The 22,719-nt window shown below is 42.3% G+C and overlaps 1 protein-coding gene across 2 annotated transcripts; it reads left to right on the top strand.

Annotated features, from left to right (window-relative positions):
• The first annotated feature begins 5,155 nt into the window (after positions 1-5,155).
• On the top strand, positions 5,156-22,719 carry BMAL1 (basic helix-loop-helix ARNT like 1). Of its 2 annotated transcripts, XM_075838130.1 has the most exons (17): positions 5,156-5,298; positions 6,723-6,743; positions 9,616-9,660; positions 9,851-9,886; positions 10,111-10,268; positions 10,570-10,649; positions 12,870-12,962; positions 13,511-13,628; positions 15,204-15,353; positions 16,021-16,267; positions 17,678-17,784; positions 18,099-18,249; positions 18,519-18,607; positions 19,190-19,298; positions 20,638-20,728; positions 21,041-21,143; positions 22,121-22,719. In XM_075838130.1, the coding sequence occupies exons 1-17, from the start codon at positions 5,159-5,161 to the stop codon at positions 22,279-22,281; spliced, it is 1,899 nt and encodes a 632-aa protein (XP_075694245.1). In that variant the 5' UTR covers positions 5,156-5,158; the 3' UTR covers positions 22,282-22,719. The 2 variants fall into 2 exon arrangements, with proteins under 2 accessions (XP_075694245.1, XP_075694246.1); XM_075838131.1 differs by lacking the exons at positions 5,156-5,298; positions 6,723-6,743; positions 9,616-9,660; ... (3 more) ...; positions 12,870-12,962; positions 13,511-13,628 and adding an exon at positions 14,222-14,288.

Below are 22,719 nucleotides of genomic sequence, written 5' to 3'. Positions count from 1 at the left end.
CCGCACATTATGACTCAGTAGTCATCATCGCTGAGATCTCCGTTTTCCCTCTGACATTTAACATTTACAGAAATTTTTCTTTGTGCAGCTTTCTGAGAAATGAGACTAATATAAAACAGACATTATCTACATTCCCGTGCCAATGCTGTAACCGGCCCGACACGAGAACGAGGAACGGCCTCATGTTTACAGAACGATGGGAGGATAGACCTGTACCTGGTGCAGGATGGAGTCATAGATGTGGATGGCCACCTCGGGTCAGCTCCAGCCTCTGACCTGTGAGATCGCAGGGCGACCTCGTGTACAAGAGTTAAATCCCTTCTGTAGTCGTCTTAGAGCCGCGTTATCCACCATCCTAAATATGTGATGGGGGGAAAAAAACATGGAGATTACAGGAGCAGGTCACCGAGAGGAACAGAATGAGGAACCAGGAAAGAGTTCTACAGAGTTAAATACAAGCAAAACTTAATGCAGCGCGTCCGATCTTCACCATCTGTTGGGAGCCACTTTGTTGGCATTTTGTTTTTGCACTTAAAAAGGGATAATCCACAATATCCATAAGATAAACGCCATAAATGTCCAACATAATGACCTCACCTAGAAGACATTTATAGAATGTCCTGTGAATAGTGTTGGAATACCCCTTTAAGGCCAATGGATAATAGTTTGGACATCCTTCCAATGTTACAAAGAAAACTATGCCTTACATCTATATATGTGACTGATATCAGCCGCTCCTCTTATATCACTGCTGTACTATTATATCCTCCAGTCCTTACATCTATATATGTGACTGATATCAGCCGCTCCTCTTATATCACTGCTGTATTATTATATCCTCCAGTCCTTACATCTATATATATGACTGATATCAGCCGCTCCTCTTATATCACTGCTGCACTATTATATCCTCCAGTCCTTACATCTATATATGTGACTGATATCAGCCGCTCCTCTTATATCACTGCTGTACTATTATATCCTCCAGTCCTTACATCTATATATGTGACTGATATCAGCAGCTCCTCTTATATCACTGCTGCACTATTATATCCTCCAGTCCTTACATCTATATATGTGACTGATATCAGCCGCTCCTCTTATATCACTGCTGTACTATTATATCCTCCAGTCCTTACATCTATATATGTGACTGATATCAGCCGCTCCTCTTATAACACTGCTGTACTATTATATCCTCCAGTCCTTACATCTATATATGTGACTGATATCAGCCGCTCCTCTTATATCACTGCTGTACTATTATATCCTCCAGTCCTTACATCTATATATGTGACTGATATCAGCCGCTCCTCTTATATCACTGCTGTACTATTATATCCTCCAGTCCTTACATCTATATATATATGACTGATATCAGCCGCTCCTCTTATATCACTGCTGTACTATTATATCCTCCAGTCCTTACATCTATATATGTGACTGATATCAGCCGCTCCTCTTATAACACTGCTGTACTATTATATCCTCCAGTCCTTACATCTATATATATGTGACTGATATCAGCCGCTCCTCTTATAACACTGCTGTACTATTATATCCTCCAGTCCTTACATCTATATATGTGACTGATATCAGCCGCTCCTCTTATATCACTGCTGTACTATTATATCCTCCAGTCCTTACATCTATATATGTGACTGATATCAGCCGCTCCTCTTATATCACTGCTGTACTATTATATCCTCCAGTCCTTACATCTATATATGTGACTGATATCAGCCGCTCCTCTTATATCACTGCTGTACTATTATATCCTCCAGTCCTTACATCTATATATGTGACTGATATCAGCCGCTCCTCTTATAACACTGCTGTACTATTATATCCTCCAGTCCTTACATCTATATATATGACTGATATCAGCCGCTCCTCTTATAACACTGCTGTACTATTATATCCTCCAGTCCTTACATCTATATATGTGACTGATATCAGCCGCTCCTCTTATATCACTGCTGTACTATTATATCCTCCAGTCCTTACATCTATATATGTGACTGATATCAGCCGCTCCTCTTATATCACTGCTGTACTATTATATCCTCCAGCCCTTACATCTATATATGTGACTGATATCAGCCGCTCCTCTTATATCACTGCTGTACTATTATATCCTCCAGTCCTTACATCTATATATGTGACTGATATCAGCCGCTCCTCTTATATCACTGCTGTACTATTATATCCTCCAGTCCTTACATCTATATATATATGACTGATATCAGCCGCTCCTCTTATATCACTGATGTACTATTATATCCTCCAGTCCTTACATCTATATATGTGACTGATATCAGCCGCTCCTCTTATAACACTGCTGTACTATTATATCCTCCAGTCCTTACATCTATATATATGTGACTGATATCAGCCGCTCCTCTTATAACACTGCTGTACTATTATATCCTCCAGTCCTTACATCTATATATGTGACTGATATCAGCCGCTCCTCTTATATCACTGCTGTACTATTATATCCTCCAGTCCTTACATCTATATATGTGACTGATATCAGCCGCTCCTCTTATATCACTGCTGTACTATTATATCCTCCAGTCCTTACATCTATATATGTGACTGATATCAGCCGCTCCTCTTATATCACTGCTGTACTATTATATCCTCCAGTCCTTACATCTATATATGTGACTGATATCAGCCGCTCCTCTTATATCGCTGCTGTACTATTATATCCTCCAGTCCTTACATCTATATATGTGACTGATATCAGCCGCTCCTCTTATATCACTGCTGTACTATTATATCCTCCAGTCCTTACATCTATATATGTGACTGATATCAGCCGCTCCTCTTATAACACTGCTGTACTATTATATCCTCCAGTCCTTACATCTATATATATGTGACTGATATCAGCCGCTCCTCTTATATCACTGCTGTACTATTATATCCTCCAGTCCTTACATCTATATATGTGACTGATATCAGCCGCTCCTCTTATATCACTGCTGTACTATTATATCCTCCAGTCCTTACATCTATATATGTGACTGATATCAGCCGCTCCTCTTATAACACTGCTGTACTATTATATCCTCCAGTCCTAGTAGTGGTTGATGGTAAAACTTGGCAGGGACGCACTGTATATGGTAGAGATACAGAGTCTATTCCAGTTTACGTATCCTCTTTCATTAGATTAGGGATAAAGATGGAAAAAAAGGGTGATAATAGATTTGCCAAATTAGAGGACAAAAAGTATGAAGAAGTGTCCACAACCTCCAACATCTTTCTAAAGAACTGAGGTTACCAATTTATAAGGTGCATTGTACCGCTAAATAAGAAGTTCAAATCGGCCTCGTGATGGTTATAACATTGTGTGATGGACCACGGATGGCTCGTAAAGGAGTCATTAATGTTCCTATTTCAGGATATGAGGTTCAGATAAAACCGAGTAAAAACTGCAGAGTCCTTTTAGAATGGTAGAGACCATAATGGGAAGGGTCAATAAAGGGGGTTTATATGGAATGACACCGTACTACATATTTTTAATGGGGCACATTGTCTTGAAGAATAGGCATAAAAGGTTGTCACAACTCCGCCTCTGTTAGCGCTTCATATCCAAAGCAAGGTCAACAACTTGGAAGTTTGTAATTGTGGGGATCTCTCCTTTTATTTTAAACCTTTGCTTCCGCCATATACGACAATTTGTGTTGACTATTGCCATGACTGGAGAAGTCTGTCCCACCTTTAGTCACTGACTGAAATATCCCATGATCACTGGTGATTGTGGGATATTATGAGTTGCTGCTGTTGCTCCTCCTGGTGCCCCAAAGGGCTCGTTGCCACGTGATCATAAAGCAGGGCTATAAATGATATTGGGCCCCTGGTACGACTTTGATATTAGGGCCCAGAAGCTTATCCTGATGTAGCAGAAGTTCTACAATGGCCTGTAGTCCCCTGTAGTTACAGCCATGCTGGGACGCTATGTGCATGGCCAGGCCGGTATCCCTTTGGAAATGATAAAAGCTGATTTGGTGTGACCGGAAAATGTCGCTGCACAGTGACTCGCAGTAATACGTTTGGCTCAACCTGCGACAAATGTGTTTAGGATTTATGACCGAGCTGGACGCCGGTTCGATCCTGCTAATATGATGGGCTCAAACATAACACGTATTCAACAGGGTGTCAGCAGTGGTGCTAGGAGTAGTAATGATGATGGTTATATAATTCTTATTACAATTCTTTATGTGGCAGAAAAAAACCAAAACACAAATCTTACAGCATTCCCTGCCTGTTCAGTGTCTGTACAGAGCCTGTCCTGGTGATTTGTATTGTGGGAAGTATTGTCTTTACACCAGACACTGTACAATCTTTTATTGTAAGAAAAAAATTACTTCCTCCGGCTTTATAGGAGCTCAGCGGAGCTGTTAGAAATGTCTGTCTACAAACTTGCTGACTGTTTCCCAATACAATTGTGCATGCACTATTCATGGTACACATGTGGCATCCCAACTGAGATAGATAGATAGATATAGATATGAGAGATAGATAGATAGATATGAGATAGATAGATATGAGAGATAGATAGATAGATATAGATATGAGAGATAGATAGATAGATATGAGAGATAGATAGATATCTATCTAACTCACAGGGGGCCTGAAGTGCGTCTTTTGGATATTGGGTTGTCAGCCGATCCCTATTGTATCTAATGACCTAAAGATAATATCTATGGGTAATCTTCTTGATATGGGTGTTAGACCACCTCGTATGCCAGCTCCACCCATCACCGCATCGGATCGCACTTACGCTTTTCTTTTTCTTTCTTTTAGTGATTGGCAGACGACAACACCATGATTAGTAGGTGACCAAAAACACAAACAAAGGGTTCTCACCTGTGGCCTCCCGTTCACCAAGACTGACTCTTATCGGTGAGTGTTCTCCGGAGCTGTGGTTTGTGTTCTATCCCATCGTTATATAAACCGCCGTTATGTATCGTGTAACATGGAAGATGTTCCGAAATCGGGAGATGCAGCGGATAAAACGTAACCCCACACCCCGGCCCTCTGACTCTTGTATAAGGAAAACGCCGTTCACGTCTCCCCCCCCCCCCCCCCCCTTCTTCCTTTCTTCACATTTTCGCTCGTCTGTTCCTCTCCTTCAGATGTTCCAATGGCTGACCAAAGAATGGATATCACGTCAACCATTAATGACTTCATCTCCTCTGGTCCGACTGACCTCATATCCAGCTCGCTCAGCACGGGTGGAATGGAGTGCAACCGCAAGAGGAAGGGCAGTCTCACGGATTATCAGTAAGTAGCCGGGAGATAAATGGATGTGCACTTGTCCTGTTGGAAAGCCGGGTGACCTCCATCATGGCAGCCATTACTGATCTGGTCACCCAGCCTTCCTAGATTTCTGAATAGCGAATCTCCCCGTCCGCTCTTCTGCCGCTGCATTGAAGATTTGCTGTTAACAGTCTTGGATAGTTGAGTGACAAATAATATGTGCTCCGATGGGGGTTGTCACTTATCAAAAAGAGATCTACTAAAGACTGTCTGTACACTTCAGATCGCTTTTATCTGACCATGATCTGCCCCAACTCCGCTATTAAAGGGTTTTCTCACCACCACCACATCCCCGGTCCATATTCTCTTTTAGGGCACCGGGATGTCATAGATGGGGAAATATATATTTCTCTATAGGGGGTGCGTACCAGAGAGCTGCACCCCATTCCATTTCTAGCCTATGTAACACTGCTGCCTTATACCCCCCTTGACAGCAGCTTTATGGCAGCCTTTTTTTTTTTTTTTTTTTTTTTTTGCAAATATCAATTATATATATAAATTTTTTTTAAATATTTATTTTTCTCATAATGTAACAAGACGTGAGAACTTTTCGATCAGAAAAAAGTCACTTTGAGTTCCCTGGAAAGATGCAGCTGATTGACAATTCTGTCACATTTTATGGACTGCAGCGTTCTGTTGGTTCTTTTTCTCTTCTGTTTCCATAGCGACTTCAGTGTTCTTTTTTTGTATACTTGGTGTGTGTGTGTGTGTGTGTGTATATATATATATATATATATGTGTATGTGTGTGTGTGTGTGTGTGTATATATATATATATGTGTGTATGTGTGTGTGTGTGTGTGTGTGTATATATATATATATGTGTGTGTGTGTGTGGATCTGAGCTGGGGGGGATCGTGCATCGCTCATAGACTTCAGATAAGTAGATTAATCGTCAGTCCTAATGTCTATGGGGACCATGGATCCTAGGAGAATGAGATCAGAGGGACTGTTTTTTTTGTTTCTCGAGTTATTCCATCGTTTCCGCTCTGGCTGCACATTCAGGCCGACCATTTATTACTGATACCACAAGGGGTACGTTTTCTGGGCCCCCTCCTGTAAAGACATTGTGAAGCCCCTGGCTCCTGAATAGCTCAGCACAGGGCACCCCCTTATGTCTCTCTAATAATCCGCCATGAATTTCATTCGATGCGTCCCTTATATGTAATCTAACACACACTCAGGATTGACTTTTAAGGGGACAATGTGTCCTGTGACCTCCTGGTCCCTCGTCCACCCCCGACTGACCGGCTCCACTGCTCCTATTAATGGATGAGCTCCCGCTTGTGAGAGGAACGTTTCCAATCATTGGTATATATTAGGGAATTGCTATTTCGGTTCTATGGGTGTCTGGGATTAACGCTGTGTCTTCTTATCTTCCTCTTTTAGGCTTGACAGCTTTTCTTTTGAGTGAGTATATTTCTCTTACCACTTCATTTGATGGATTGACTGATGGTGATCTTGTGTATTTGGGGGCAGCCTACAGACCAACGATTACTCCCCTCCCCCGTCCTGTGCCTCATTTTTGGTTGCCGAATATGAAAAACTTCATTAAACATTTTGGTTAAGTACAGGAAAATAAAATGTTTACAGAAACAATGGAGAGAGCATTTCAAATTGTTGTATTTCACATCCTAAACCTCCCAATTTAATGGGTTTGTTAACACCTGTCCATGTCCTATTAGGTTATATAGATGTCATATAAGAGAGTCCCCTCTGCTCAGGACCCCCCTCTATGAGCCAGAGTCACTGACGGACAGCAGCTATCACTCTGGCGGACTTGAGCTGTCCATGTATTTCCGTGTCATCCACTAATTTAAGTGGCCACCGTGTAATACTACATTTCTGGCGCTGCAGGGAAACTTCTAGTTGACAGCAATTTCCCCTGGAAAAATCTGCTGTTTGCCGGGGTGTGAGAAGCCGACTCGCAGTGATCAGCCGAAGCCTTTAATCTGAAAAGGGCTGTCTCTTGTGAGACCCCCCCCCCCCCCCCCCTCTAATGATCCAAAGTTGTTCCCGAAGGGCTTGTCCACATGTAACGGAATTGCTGCATCTTTTCCATCTGGTATTACGGATGGAATATAGGCCACAGGAGCAGCAAAGTGGGTGAGATTTGACAAAGGTCATCCACACTCTGCAGAAAAATTCAGTCCAGAAATTCACCTGCAGTGCGTAATTTTAGTTTTGATTTGATTTCCTGCATAATCAGAATTTATTACATGGGGTGGAAATGACGTCACAGGAAGAAGACCTATCCCCATCACACGGCCCTTGAAAAAAAAAACGCACCAAAAATCTGCATGATTTTCCGCAGTAAAAAAACTGCATGAAATGGTGCGGAATGTCTGCTAGTTAATGCGGAAATTCTGCAGAAATTTTCTGCAGCAAATCCGTTACGTGTGGACAAGCCCTAATTATAGGATACTGGTGACTTAGCATGTGACCAAGTCTACGAAGGCGAAACCCTTCATTAATTTGAAATTATTGAAGAGAAGAATCTAATCAAATAGAATAAAAAATGTTCAAAATCTTTGCTTGCTTTCAGGGAATGGGAACATCCTTTGCCTCCAGAGGCTAAAAACTTCCTGATGTGTCCAAATGGCGCAGGACTTGTTACTAGAGAGAGACTCAATGAGCCTTGTCCCTATTATTTGGACATTACCAGGAAGATTTGAGTCGCTGAATGTAAACCAGAATGTTTCTATCCACTGGCAGCAAACACTGGTCTTGGAAATGGTGAGAAAATAATCTCTAACTATAAGAATGGGGCAGAACTTTTTTTTTTTATATATATATATATATATATATATATATATATATATATATATATATCCTACAATGAATAAACTGAATGAAAGTGGAAAATCCTTTTAAATGAATTTTGGTGATGCTGTCCCTTTAAAAACATATATAACTGAGCCTGTTTTGCAAATTCCTTTTTGATGATCACATACTAAAGTCCTCTCCTCCCCAAAAAAAAAAGCAAAAAAAAAAAAAGCAAAACAACTGGCTTGCAATTCTAGCGAACAAGCAAATAAAAATGACTGATTATTCCTAGTCCTGCGTTTTTTTTCTTCTCTTTTGTCAAGGAATCTTGACAATTTAAAGGGGTATTCACATCACCGGAAGTAATGACATATAATTAGGATATGCTATCGATTTCTGATCGGTGTGGGGTCTGACTGACTGGACCCCCACCGACCCTGACAATGACAGGACTGCACTTCTGGTTTAGAGCTGCGGTCGTTTCAATTTCCTTTTTTTTTTTCACTGCTACAATACAACTCTGCACCGCAGTAAACAATCACATCGGCTAAACTGCAAATGTGTCTCTAGAGAAACAATTCTGTCAACCTTCCCATATGAAGGAACACTAAACCTAGAGGTTTTGGTTGTTAATTTCTTCATAATCCCTGCCATTTTTAGCTGACCTTGGGGGGCTTTGGGGTGGGCCTTAGCTGTAAGGGAATCTTGGTGTCCCCTTTGTCCTACTGCAGCCGGTTTCCTTAAAGCCAAAGACCGGCCTGATCTGGTAAAGGGAATTTATCCTAAAATTGTAGGTGCATTTGGGCTTGTCGGTGATTTTTGTTGAGTAACCATTTCATATAATTTCTTCTAGTGGGCACAGGGTACCATAGTAAAAACTTCTGGTGTTAGGCTTAGCCATTGGGGAATCTTGGTGTTTCCACTCTCCTATTGCAGACAGAGCATAAAGGGAGGGCTCCTACTGCAGCCAGTTGCCTTACAGCTAGAGACCGATCTGATCTAGTAAGGTAAATTCACCCTAAAATTGTAGGTTTCTTTGGGCTCGTCAGTGATTTTTGTTGAGTAAATCCTCTGAATCATTTCTACTGGTGGGCACAGGGTACCATAGAGAAAAAGCTGGTTGGAGAGGAGAATTAAGGAGCACACATCCACAATATTAATCAATGAACGTGAATGTTGACTAAGAACCTCCTGTTCATGTTCATTGATATTGTGGATGTGCGCTCCTTGATTCTCCTGTCCAACCAGCGTACCGTAGTGACAGCTCCTGGGCCTTCATCACATTGCATCTGCCAATTGAGGGAAATTGCGCACTGTTTCCTGGTGGTTTAATAGTGTGCAAACTCCGAAATATTGCTCAATGCAAAAAGTTTCAGCCTCTATTGTGTTTTATCCTTCAGACCCATCTGCGGGGTCCTCATGTTTTCAATGAAAATATACAAATCTCTGTTGTACTAGATACAGGACATAGACCTGTAGTCGCTGATTGTCACTTTTTTTTTTGTTCCTGTCCTAGTCATGGGGAAGGCATGGATACCGATAAGGACGATCCACATGGCATGTGAGTACAAGACTCTGGGGGGCGCAGTGGGGACACATTTTTGGTTATATTTGGGCATCCTTATAATTGGATGTTTAGGATACAATTGAACATGTGAAATGTTGGCTTTAGATTTAATATGCTGCGTGCTTGTGTAAGAGAAATATTCATTGATTTACACTGTTGTTGGTTTTTTTGGTTTTTTCTTTAGGTTAGAATATGCAGAAGGTCGGATAAAAAATGCACGGTAATGATTATAAATGTCAGTGGGATCTGTATATTTCTGCATGCAGGGGGATAGGAGTATACACTGGATTGGGTATGTTGGATTTCATGCCAGATCCTTTATTTACCTCTGGAGATAAGCGGCACCAGGGTTGGCTGGAACATCCAATAATGAGGCTGTCTAATTTTGTTAAAGACGTCTGAGTCTAAAGAACTCGAAGTTAATGGTGTGTGTTCTGATTATAGGGAGGCTCACAGTCAGATCGAGAAGAGGCGCAGAGACAAAATGAACAGTTTTATTGATGAGTTGGCGTCTCTGGTGCCCACGTGTAACGCCATGTCTCGGAAGTTGGACAAGCTGACCGTGCTGAGAATGGCCGTACAGCATATGAAAACTCTGCGAGGTGAAGAGGGGTCGGGGGGCTACACATTTTCAGAATTTGAAAGGGGTACTAAAACCACCATATGCTGTGTGGTGAAGTGTGACCTATTGTTCCCTGTTATCAGCCATTTCAGGAGAGGCTGACTGGGATGAGTGACGGAGTACAGAACTCCCTGCCACCGTAATCACTCCTTTGCCATCTCTCCAGTGCGGAGAACCACCAGAGAGAGATCAGCCACTCATCTTATAACTCTGCTGCACTATCATAAGCTGTGAACTTTAGGGGTAGTGGCCCTTTAACTGATCGTGTCCTCTCTTTACAGGTGCTGCAAATCCATATACAGAAGCAAACTACAAACCCTCATTCCTATCAGATGATGAGTTGAAGCACTTGATCCTCAGGGTAGGTGATAAGATGGCGCTGATCAGTGAGCGATCACTTGCTGCGCTCTGTTCTTTCCAGTGATCTTTGTGATGTCGCGCTGAGAGGAGTCTGAGCAGAAGAACGTATTGGCCGCAAGTTGTACATTTTTGTTCACATTCGGTGATAAAATTGTAACAGACCATTCCTATACACATGTAACTGGGTGAAGGGGTTCAATGGTCTGAACCTTTTACTAAACACTAAATGTTCTACAATTTAGTAATTGGCCCCTGAGCCAAGATCTCGGGATCGGTACCACATAGCCCAGAGTTACAGCCTGTATTATACTCCAGAGCTGCACTCACAATTCTGCTGCTTGTAGTGCTGAAATCTGCCATCGTTCCTTGCTTGTTCACTGTCTGCACAGGGTTTGCTCTGTTGATTTTCATTCTGGATGTAACTCCGGATCAGTACAGGATAAGTAATGTCCTGTATGTGCACAGTGACTCCACCAGCAGAATAGTGAGTGCAGCTCTGGAATATAATACAGGATGTAACTCAGGATTAGTACAGGATAAGTAATGTAATGTATGTACACAGTGACTCCACCAGCAGAATAGTGAGTGCAGCTCTGGAGTATAATACAGGATGTAACTCAGGATCAGTACAGGATAAGTAACGTAATGTAATGTACACAGTGACTCCACCAGCAGAATAGTGAGTGCAGCTCTAGAGTATATAATACAGGATGTAACTCAGGATCAGTACAGGATAAGTAATGTAATGTATGTACGCAGTGACTCCACCAGCAGAATAGTGAGTGCAGCTCTGGAGTATAATACAGGATGTAACTCAGGATCAGTACAGGATAAGTAATGTAATGTATGTACACAGTAACTCCAGCAGCAGAATAGTGAGTACAGCTCTGGAGTATAATACAGGATGTAGCTCAGAATCAGTACAGGATAAGTAATGTAATGTATGTACGCAGTGACTCCACCAGCAGAATAGTGAGTGCAGCTCTGGAGTATAATACAGGATGTAATTCAGGATCAGTACAGGATAAGTAATGTAATGTATGTACACAGTGACTCCACCAGCACAATAGTGAGTGCAGCTCTGGAGTATAATACAGGATATAACTCCGGATCAGTACAGGATAAGTAATGTATGTGCGCAGTGACTCTGCTTTAAGGAGTTGATTGTGTATTTCAGAAGGATTGCACCATTGTCTTCTAGGCAGCTACAAGATGTCAGGGAGGTGTCTTTACAGTGGGACAGAGTGTACAGAATGAGCCTGAACGTGTATATTGCCTTAGAGAATAACATGTAGCGCAGTAAAACCTGTTCGCTCTGATGTTCGGTGTCGGGTTGTATGCGGCCTGCACTTTATCACTGACATGTCTGATAACAGAGACTGAGGGGCAGAGGGCTCCAATGATCACTGGACGGGGGCTGCGGAGCTGGGACACGGAGGTTATGACTGGTTTTCTGTGCATTTCGTATCCATCATAGAAAGGAAATGATATATAACATTGGGCAGTTGGTGGTGATGAGTCACTGGGTGTAACTACAAGACATGCCCAACACTAACACCAGCATCGGAGCACCCGTCTGTCTCATTGGCATTTTACAACTTCATGTGATGCATTTAATCCAAATTAAACCAATTTTATGCAGTGAAGCTGAATTATTGTATAATGAAAAGCTCTGAAACTTTTTAAGATACCATGTGGTTCAATTCCTTACTGTTATTTTCAAGCTCTGTTCCTGCTTTCAGTGAATGGAAACCTTCTTGTTTACATGTATTGTCTGACTTCCTGTCCTGATGATGTCCTGCTTACATAGGTGCAGGGCTTGTTACAATGTATCGCTCTCTGTCCTCTCTTTGACAGAGAAAGATTAGTGCGACCGATGTGTTTAGCTTATAGGATTATTTAGACTGGAAAGAATTTGGAGCAAAAACTCAGCTGTAAGCACTATTCGGTCTAAACAGGTTTTTTGCCTCTGGGTGTTATATTACTGTTTATTGACAGCAAGCAGAGATCTTGTAAACCGTTACAATTTGATACAGCATACCAGAAAAAATTAATTGGAGAGTGAATAGGTTCATTTTTCATAAAACCGGGCAATCGCTTTAATTGAGCTCATCCCATTGGTAGCTGACACCGTATAACCTATATGTATTGGTTGTGTGTATATACATAGAGAGCGCTTAAACTTATATATGGCCTTGATTGTAATCGTTCACTTTTGCAGGCAGCAGACGGATTCCTCTTTGTGGTCGGCTGTGACCGCGGGAAGATCCTGTTTGTTTCAGAATCCGTTTTCAAGATCCTGAATTACAGTCAGGTAAGAGGCGTTCGTTGCTCTGTGACGCGCCGCGTGTACTGTGGACGCGCCTGGTTATCATTGACCCTCCAGACCCATGAAGGACCTGGTTGGTTGTATTTTTTGTGCCCGTTCCTCGGTGGCAGACATTGTCAGAAGGGGAGGAGTTGCGCTGTTCTATGTAGGCCACGTCTGTTAGGAGTTGTAGTAGATCTCGTGTGCTGCACCTGAATTGTAAAGATATTCTTATAAAGTTAACCCTACACGGTGACTTAGTTGCATGTAGATCGTAAGTATTTGCCGTCACAAGCCACTTCTATTGTGTGGAGGAAACATTCAAATACAATGTTGCTAAATACAGCAGAGATTTCATGGTTGAACATTTTGCAATAGTCGCCAATATTGCGTGCAAACCCCCCCCCCCCCCCCCCCTCAATAAAGAACGACGCACCGTCGTCTGCCGATCACCGACATCAACGACTCTTTAGCAATGACCTTAATCACTAATGGTGCCAGGAGGGGAAGGTGTTTTGTAAACTGACCAAAGACGTGAACTTTTGCCATTCCAGAACGATCTGATTGGGCAAAGCCTATTTGATTACCTACATCCAAAAGACATCGCCAAAGTAAAGGAGCAGTTGTCATCCTCCGACACGGCCCCGCGGGAGAGACTCATCGATGCAAAAAGTAGGTGGCAGCTTGGGTATGGCGAAAATCAAATATTTCACTGTTCTTTTATATTTAGGCTTCGGGTCGACATGCGCGCTCTCCAAGGGAGCGGGAGTAGTCTATAAGTGATTGATAGGATTACCTGTGCTCCTGGAGGACGGCCTGCTGTTCAGGCCATAGTCAGGTCTGCAATCCTCTTAGGCAGCATAAACCTATTTTGGGGCAGATTTGCTCACCATTGAATGTCTGAGGTAGAGGCGGTATTATCTACCAGGACCCCCAACCATCAGGTCCTCTATAGTAGAGGGTCCAGGGCCTGGGTGTGACTACAGTCTCTTGCTCCTTTATATCTACGCCACTAGTCTGAGGAGCTGGCAGTCAAACACCCCCCCCCCCCCACATCAGTTTTTGGGGGGCATGTATGATATAACTGGCTATAAGATCTTTTATGTTATGTATTATGTTAGCAGGACCATAAAGGTATTTAGGTTGTTACAAAGGGAGGATCCACGAAGCATTAGAAAAACGGGAGAAAATGTGTTGTGATTAGCTGAGAGATTACAATGGACAGAACATGGTCGTGGTAAATCTACGAAGACTTATTTTCATAGACGCAGTAACCTATAGGGGGTCATCGAAAGTGAATGTCCAAATCTCCTGCTTCCCTTTGCTATAGAGGTAAGTGATAACATTTGCAGCCACCAGTAGGAAACGCTTAGATCACTGAAGACTGATTTTGATTATTGGTTTCATAGGGTGATGTATAATATGTATGTAGTGAGCTCCCCCCAGTGGTGGCTGCAGATAACAGAATGTTATCAAGCTACTCTATGGGAGCTGTATTTAGTGAGTGCCCCCTAGCGGTGACTGCAGGCAGCAGAATGTTATCATGTAACTCTATGGGAGATGTAAAATATGTATGTAGTGAGCTCCCCTTAGTGGTGACTGCAGGCAGCAGAATGTTATCATGTAACTCTATGGGAGATGTATATATCTGTATGTAGTGAGCTCCCCCTAGTGGTGACTGCAGGTAGCAGAATGTTATCATGTAACTCTATGGGATCTGTATGTAGTGAGTGCCCCCTAGTGGTGGTTGCAGGCAGACAATGTTTTGTCCTGTCACTCTATGGTTTGTATGAAGGGAAGCAGGGCACTTGGAGTTCTGTAACTGGAAAAACGGAGCTCTGACCCCCTATAAAGAAATAGTTAATATAACACCTGGCCTTAGACAAATATCTAATATGTTGTATGAAGCTTAAATAAAATCTAAAAGATATCAGTGTTAATAGCTGCCCCCCCCCCTCCCGAATCCTCCTCTTACTGCTAAGTCTATACAGTTTTAAACCATCCAGGCTCCAGTGCAGATTACTATATATATATATATATATATATATATAATAGTTACTATATTTTATACACCGGTATTGGCTCAAATATAAAATTTTATATAAACTATATATGTCGTCTTTGGTTTGACGTTCCCGCTTCATTGTATCAATTTAGTTTGTTTGCTATGGACAGAAGTGATATCAAACCGTGACCATATATACAATCCTGGTTCTAAGTCTTGCTTATGTCTTTGATCTCTTGTAGCCGGTCTACCTGTTAAGACTGACATCACCCCCGGACCCTCGCGGCTGTGCTCCGGAGCCAGGCGTTCGTTCTTCTGCAGGATGAAGTGTAACAGACCTTCAGTGAAAGTAGAAGATAAAGAGTTCCCATCCAACTGCTCGAAGAAGAAAGGTGGGAATGTCGGCCTGATGTATGTGTGACGTGTCCTACAATTGGCGTCTACCCCGTTCCTTTTCTGATGACTTTCTGCCCCATCTCCTCCATGACCACCATTCCCAGGGTTTATTATGCTTTAGTGGCTGCCGTATGGTCAGTTGGTCTTGTGTTGTACATGTTATTATATGTGGCCTTTTAGATTAGTAGATCTGTACAACTAATGAGACCTGTCCCATTGCCAATTCTAAAGTTTAAAAAGGTAATATATAGTAATCATGCAATACTTCCATAGATTCCATCCCCCACAATGTCACATAAGGACGGTGCAACTCTTGATCTGATCATTGCAGCAGGCCAAAAAAAGATGCACCATGTGTGGCCGGATTAGGAAAGCAATTCCCCTCTACTTTTAATCCTGTCTCGTACGACAATAAAAATTGTGAGGAATTCATATATAGACATACAAATACAGTATGTCCAAGGAGATCAGACACCTCCCCTCTCCTTCTGATTAAGCTCTGGTCTGTCTTTGGCTGTTGGCAGTAGCAGGAGCCCTCCCCCCAATGCTGTGTTTGCAGTAGTTGCTCAGACACCCTAAGCCCCGCCTTCTCAGATCCGGTTCAACCTTTGTGACCAGTCCAGTCCCTGCATTGGTTCTAACAAGGACTATTTTGGTTTGCAGGAGACCGAAAAAGTTTTTGCACTATTCATAGCACTGGATATTTAAAGAGCTGGCCACCCACAAAAATGGGCCTCGACGAGGACAATGAACCCGAGAGTGAGGGCTGTAATCTTAGCTGCCTTGTCGCCATCGGACGTTTACACCCGCACATAGTACCGCAGCCTGCAAATGGGGAAATCCGAGTAAAGTCCACAGAGTACGTCTCGCGGCACGCCATTGACGGGAAATTTGTGTTTGTAGATCAGAGGTAAGAGGTGGTTTGACTATCTTGATGGTTGAGGAGAGGAAGTTATAATATATTTTGTTACTATTTTTTGGGCGCTTGCTTTTCCTGAAGGTTTTTTTATCCTTTTACAATTGAGTTGTTTGTAGACTTTCCTATGACCATTTGATAATCCGGCACTTGTCTGCTACTAATGAAACAATGTTACTGTGTTTATCTGTATAAGCAGAAGTCTGCACCATCGCCCTGAAAATCCGTCAGCAGAACACAGGCACTATTCACAGCAGTCTGTATTCTGCATGTAGAGCCACAGACCCAGGATGTCCTAAAACAGCACGGTCTCTGCTTGCAGGAAAGCTGCAGTGAATGTGACTTTTCCATGCCTTGTCTGTTCTATTATCAGAGCGCTCCTTATAAAATCCAATAATGGGTTTATAAGAGTTTTATTTTTGCGAACCCCTTAGCGTAGATTTAGCAGTGGTTAATTTTACACTTAAAGTTGCTCTCCACTTTCCCCCCTTATTGAGGCTCATTCCCTGCACTCCATGTGCCGCCATTAATGGATAATCTTATTTTTCGCATTGGTGGTTTAGTTGCTTATAGTTTAATAATCATTCCGTCCTTGCCGTTCGGGATATCTGCTCCATGCACTGACATCCTGCTGAGCATTGTTCTTATACACCGCAGTCAATCAGAACAAGCAGTGCTGCAGTTTACAGCATGGGGAAATGAAAACACAGCAGCCTGAGCCACTGATGAAAGTACCTTGCACTCTATACTGGAGTAGCAGATTATAACAGTACCTTAGAGCAGAGTTGTTGTGTAAAGCATAAGGGAGAGACAGCAGTATCAGCCCGAGCCTCTAGTGAGTACTACATTCACACGCGCGTAAATTTGTCTGTTACATTTTAACATGTGTGCTTTGCGAGTGACATGTGTTTTTCACCCACTTGCAAGCACTTTTTTTTTTCCTTAATGCAATTGATGCGTCCGTGTGCTGTCCGTGGTTTTCACGCACCCATTGATATAAATGGGCGACTAGGTGCATGAAAATCCACCAATATAGGACATGCAGTGAGCTTGACACAACGGACACTCGCTGCGTGAACACTCGCGCATGTCTGAATAGTCCCATTGAAATCAATGGGGCCGTGTGCTGTGCGTTGATTCAACACACTGCACGCGGTCGAGAATCACGCTCGTCTGAATGAGCCCTAAAGAGGTGGATTTCTGACTCCAATAGACAATGCAGATCAGCTGGAGTCACTGTTCCTAGTTGAGTCCTGATGGATCAGAGTCAACCCTGAAGAAAAGGATCAGAAAGTGTCAATTATCAATGAATCAAACTACTTGATCTCATCCGCCGCTACTGATTGCAGTTTTTAATTCTATTCTATTGATCAGCATTTTAACTAAAGTTCTTTTACTTTACAGGGCGACTGCCATTTTAGGGTACTTACCGCAAGAACTTTTAGGGACGTCGTGTTACGAGTATTTCCATCAAGACGACATCGGGAACCTCGCAGAGTGCCATAGACAAGGTAACGCAACTCCTGGGTTAATGCTGTATTTATTTATGTAAAAAGAATGGTAAAGTAAAAAAAAAAAAGTAGAATAACTGTAAACAGTTATTGAGTTGTAAATGGGCAGAAAATTAACTTCACTTCATACAATATTCATGTAAAGTGAGTTCTAATCATAATAGTAGATAACGAGCCATCATGCCCTCTAGTGGTGGTAAGCTCTAACTGCTACTAGAATCAGTCATTACGGTTTACAGCATATGATGGCACCAGTGTAAGTCTCTTCCTTTCTTGAGGTGGAGTTTCTGTAATTACTTCTCCTTTCCTTCCAGTGTTACAGACGAGAGAAAAAATAACCACAAATTGTTACAAGTTTAAAATCAAAGATGGCTCCTTCATCACCCTGAAGAGTCGCTTTTTCAGTTTCATGAACCCATGGACCAAAGAAGTGGAATACATAGTCTCCACCAACACCGTTGTATCGTAAGTTAGACCCAAGTTCTGAACCGGTTTCTTCTCTATTTATTAAAAAAAGAAAGGAAAATAAAACGGTTCTGATGTGTTGTAAAGGCTTTTACCTGGGAGGTCGTGTAAAAATTGCTAATTCTCGTTCATTTCATCTGGATCATCTGTTATATTGTAAATGTATAGGCAAATTAACAGTTGGTTGCTATAGGTAACAAAATGTTAAAATGTATCGAAGTGGAGATTTTTACCTTTTTTAAAAAAATAATATTTTTTTTATATTGCAGAGCAAACATTTTAGAGAGCGGCGATTCAGCCTTTTCACATTTGGCATCCTCCCCACCCAGCATGGACAACGTCCTGCAGTCTGGAGAAGGTGAGTCTACAGTTGGCCTTAAAGGGGTTGTCCAGGATTAGGAAAACATGTCGGGTTTCTTCCAATAACATCGCCACACCGGTCAATGGGCTATTACTGGTATTGCAGCTCGGCTCTACTGAAGTGAATGAGGGTGAGCTGCAATTCCACCCTCAACCTATGGACATCTGTGGCGCTGTTTTTGAAAGAAAGCAGCCATGTTTTTTCTAATCCTGGACATCCCTTCTAATTCAGTGTCCCGAAATATTAGACATGGGAATATTTATTGAAGCCAAATATGTTGTAAATTCAATTAAATATTTGGTGCAAATCGAACCCAATTCTGCTCCAGTACGGCCCTGGCAAAGTCCTAATGGTCACATTTCCAGGCTATGGACTCGGCTGGAGCAGTTTCTACTAGCCCAATATGAGTGAGGTCATCAGCTGAACACATACAATCATCCATTCGCTCAGACGCATACTATTGGAAATGAGTGAAATTTCTACATCTCAAGACCTATTGATGCATTTCCCACAAAAATGAAAGCCGTCCTTTTGTAAGGTCACGACTTAACGGTTTACCGGTTTACCTTATATTATCAGGTGGTGCGAAGAGAACTCATCCGACAGTGCCCGGTATTCCTGGTGGAACCAGAGCTGGAGCCGGGAAGATTGGCAGAATGATCGCTGAAGAGATCATGGAAATTCACAGGTGAATATTTTATAGTTACACAATCATTCATTTTTTTTATTTTATATAAATGAATGCTCTAGTCTAGAGTGTACTATAGAAACAACCCCTGCATCAAAGAAATTCAGCTGAGAATCTGTGTACAGGCTTGTTAAATACATAAATTCCTGCAGAACAATGCGGCCACTAGGGGGAGCGAACTCTCTGAAGTTGAAATTAAGACTTATAATTTGGAGCAAATGTATGAAAATGATGCACGCTACATAATATATTTTGGTACAGCTCCCGACATACAAAACACATTTCACCTTGCGCCTTTTTCTGGACGCCTGAATAACCGCTACATCTTATTAATAAAGTTGGTGCCGCCTTTGCACGCTCCTGTGATGCGCTATTTTTTGTAATGCACATTACACCACTTTTGTAGCATATTTGAGTCGATTGAGATCAATACTATCTTTGTGATTTAGTGGCTGCCTCCTATGAAAAATATCTTCTTGAAATCGTATTTCTTTGATCTATTTTGTTTCTATCTAGAGTATACCAATAATCTGCGTACACTGGGGCTCTCATGTAAAAAAAAAAAAAAAAAGTGTAATGACCACAGTGCTTTTAAGGCTGGATTCACATGAGCATGTTCGGTCCGTGAAGGACGGAACGTATTTTGGCTGCAAGTCCCGGACCGAATACAGTGCAGGGAGCCGGACTCCCAGCATCATAGTTATGTACGATGCTAGGAGTCCCTGCCTCTCCGTGGAACTACTGTCCTGTACTGAAAACATGATTACAGTATGGGACAGTTGTCCGGCAGCGACTCCTAGCGTCGTACATAACCATGATGCTAGAAGCCCGGCTCCCTGCACTGTGTTCGGTCCGGGACATCCGGCCGAAATACGTTCCGTCCATTACGGATGTAACATGGTCGTGTGGACCCAGCCTTAGTGTAACTGCACTTTCAAAGAAACTTTTGAAATATCAGGCATTTTGATGGGTTGGAGTCTGGGTGCTGAGACATACAACCCCCTACCCCCCCCCCCCATCGCTGAAACAGAAGATGCAGAAGCATTAAACTTAGCGCCCCAGAACGTTTGGCTGTGATCGGCGCTGCTCCTAAGAACGAATTCAGACGACCATATTATACGCCCATGTGACGGCGATTCAAACGACTGTCACACGGACGCATGTATTTCAATGGGGCTGTTCACGCGGCCGTTGTTTCAACTTACTGTGTGAAGGGTCTGTTGAAGAATAGAACATGTCCTATTTTGTGCTGTTTTAACAGATCCCTCGATACTCAAGTCTATAAGAATCTGTAAAGAAAACTGCCATTTTTCTCATTTGATTTTGTTCTCTTGTACAGAATAAGAGGGTCTTCACCTTCGAGCTGTGGGTCGAGTCCCCTTAACATCACCAGCACCCCCCCTCCTGATGCCTCCCCTGGTGGTAAAAAGGTAAAGTTCTCAGGAGATCTGCGTGAATAGGGTCACACAACTTTAATTTTTATAAAAAAAAAAATATATATATATATATATATACCCACACACATACATATGTGAAACCTCACCAAAATTTGCAATAATTTTTTTTCAATAGCTTGTTGTTACCCCTTTTGGTAAGACTAGCGCAATGGCATTTTTTGTGTTAAAATTAGACTCCGTTCATACTCGGGGCTGATGGGGACCAGAAGGGAGAAGCAAAGTGGAACAAGAAGCAGAATATTGCCAGCATGTGGGTAACTATTTTACAATTTATTTTTCTCCTAGGTTATGAACGGGGGCACCATGGACATCCCAATCTCTGGTTTAGGAACCGGACAGCTGCAAGATAATTCTGGCTTCCCATATTCTGACAACTCCTCAATGCTCGGTAAGACCAGTACATCGTAGAAGGTTAAGGGCATGCTCCGTTTAAACAAATAAATAAAAATTAGGTGGGGGGGGGGGGAGGAGAGTATGGGCAGGGCAATGGCAGAGAAAATAACATGTAACAATGTATTTTCATAGAAGTTTTGCAAAACAATCTATTAAAGGGGTTTCCCCATCAGAGACCTATTTGTTATATCCACAGGATATCCCACCTCTGGGACCTGCACCGATCTCTAGAACAGGGCCCCCTAAACCCTGTTCTATTTTTTCCTGTTCCCTCTGCCACTTCCAGACTATATGGTCAGGAGTTACGAAAACAGCGTAACTACCATTCAGTTCTATGGGACTTACGGAAACTGCGTAGCTCAGGGAGTTACGAAAACATAGTCCGAAAGTGGCCGGGGGAGCAGAAAAAGGTGGAACTGGGATTAGGGGGCCCCGTTCTAGAGATGGATGCAGGTCCCACACCTATAATGTCTCATGGGAAAAATCCCTTTAATCTCTAGCTTTTTACTTTGTGCCAATTTTACCTTTATGCCCAGATGTTTAATTCTATTCACTAAAATATAAGAAATTCCATTTACACGCTGTGGCTGTTTTCAAGGAGTGTTTTTTTTTAAATTTTTTATCGTGGCTTCTGGATGGGTTTTCTAAATCCCATTCACATATAGAAGGTCTTACTTTGTGGATCGTCAGTGCAGCAACTGCCATATATCCACCATGTATGCACAGGGCCCTAGTTTTTCCTTTTAAATGCCCCCTCCTCTTTAGGATCCTAACATGGCCTAAATAAAACATCCGTCCTTACCATAAGCCCTCACTTCACGCAAGGCCTTTCATCTGGAGCAGAACATATAAAATAGCAGCAGACGTTGCATGTAGGTCGGTTAGGATTACTTCTTTTCCCACAGAGCAGTTCCCGTCCTGCATTCCTCATGTTTTTCGAACTTCTACACAACATTTTTCTCTCTTATGCAGGTGAAAACTCACAAATGGGGATCGATATGATCGAAACGGACCATGGGTCAAGCAGTCCATCCAATGACGAAGCTGCAATGGCGGTTATCATGAGTCTCCTGGAGGCAGATGCAGGACTTGGGGGCCCAGTAGATTTCAGTGACTTGCCATGGCCGTTGTGAATAGGACAGATGGTTTTAGTCCCCTCATTTGCAGCATCAAAGTGCATTATGGGAACTCCAACTACTTCAGTGCCACTTAGGCCTGGCAGTAAGAGGTAAACCGGATCCAGGATCACTTGTATGTCATAAAGCCATATCAGCTCACCACTCAGTCCAATGTGTTAGAACCTGCTCCAGTGAGCAGCTCGTGGTGTATAGCTTTGCATTAATTCTATATGAATTTTTATTTTATTTTTTTAAATCATTGCCCATATGGGCAATGGTGTCAGCGAATCATGTCATTTCAGACGTATGGTGTGTACACTGAGGAGCGCCCCTCCATGGATATTTCTTATATTACTTGTATAAAAGATGTTTTATTGTAAGAATTCTTTATGCTATACATGGTACAGTGTAATAGTTGAATATTTTTTAAATAAATTGTTTAATTGTTCTATA

Source organism: Rhinoderma darwinii, chromosome 9 (genome assembly GCF_050947455.1).
Source record: "Rhinoderma darwinii isolate aRhiDar2 chromosome 9, aRhiDar2.hap1, whole genome shotgun sequence".
In the NCBI taxonomy this organism is placed as follows: Eukaryota; Metazoa; Chordata; class Amphibia; order Anura; family Rhinodermatidae; genus Rhinoderma; species Rhinoderma darwinii.
This window is presented reverse-complemented; position numbering and strand designations above follow the sequence as displayed.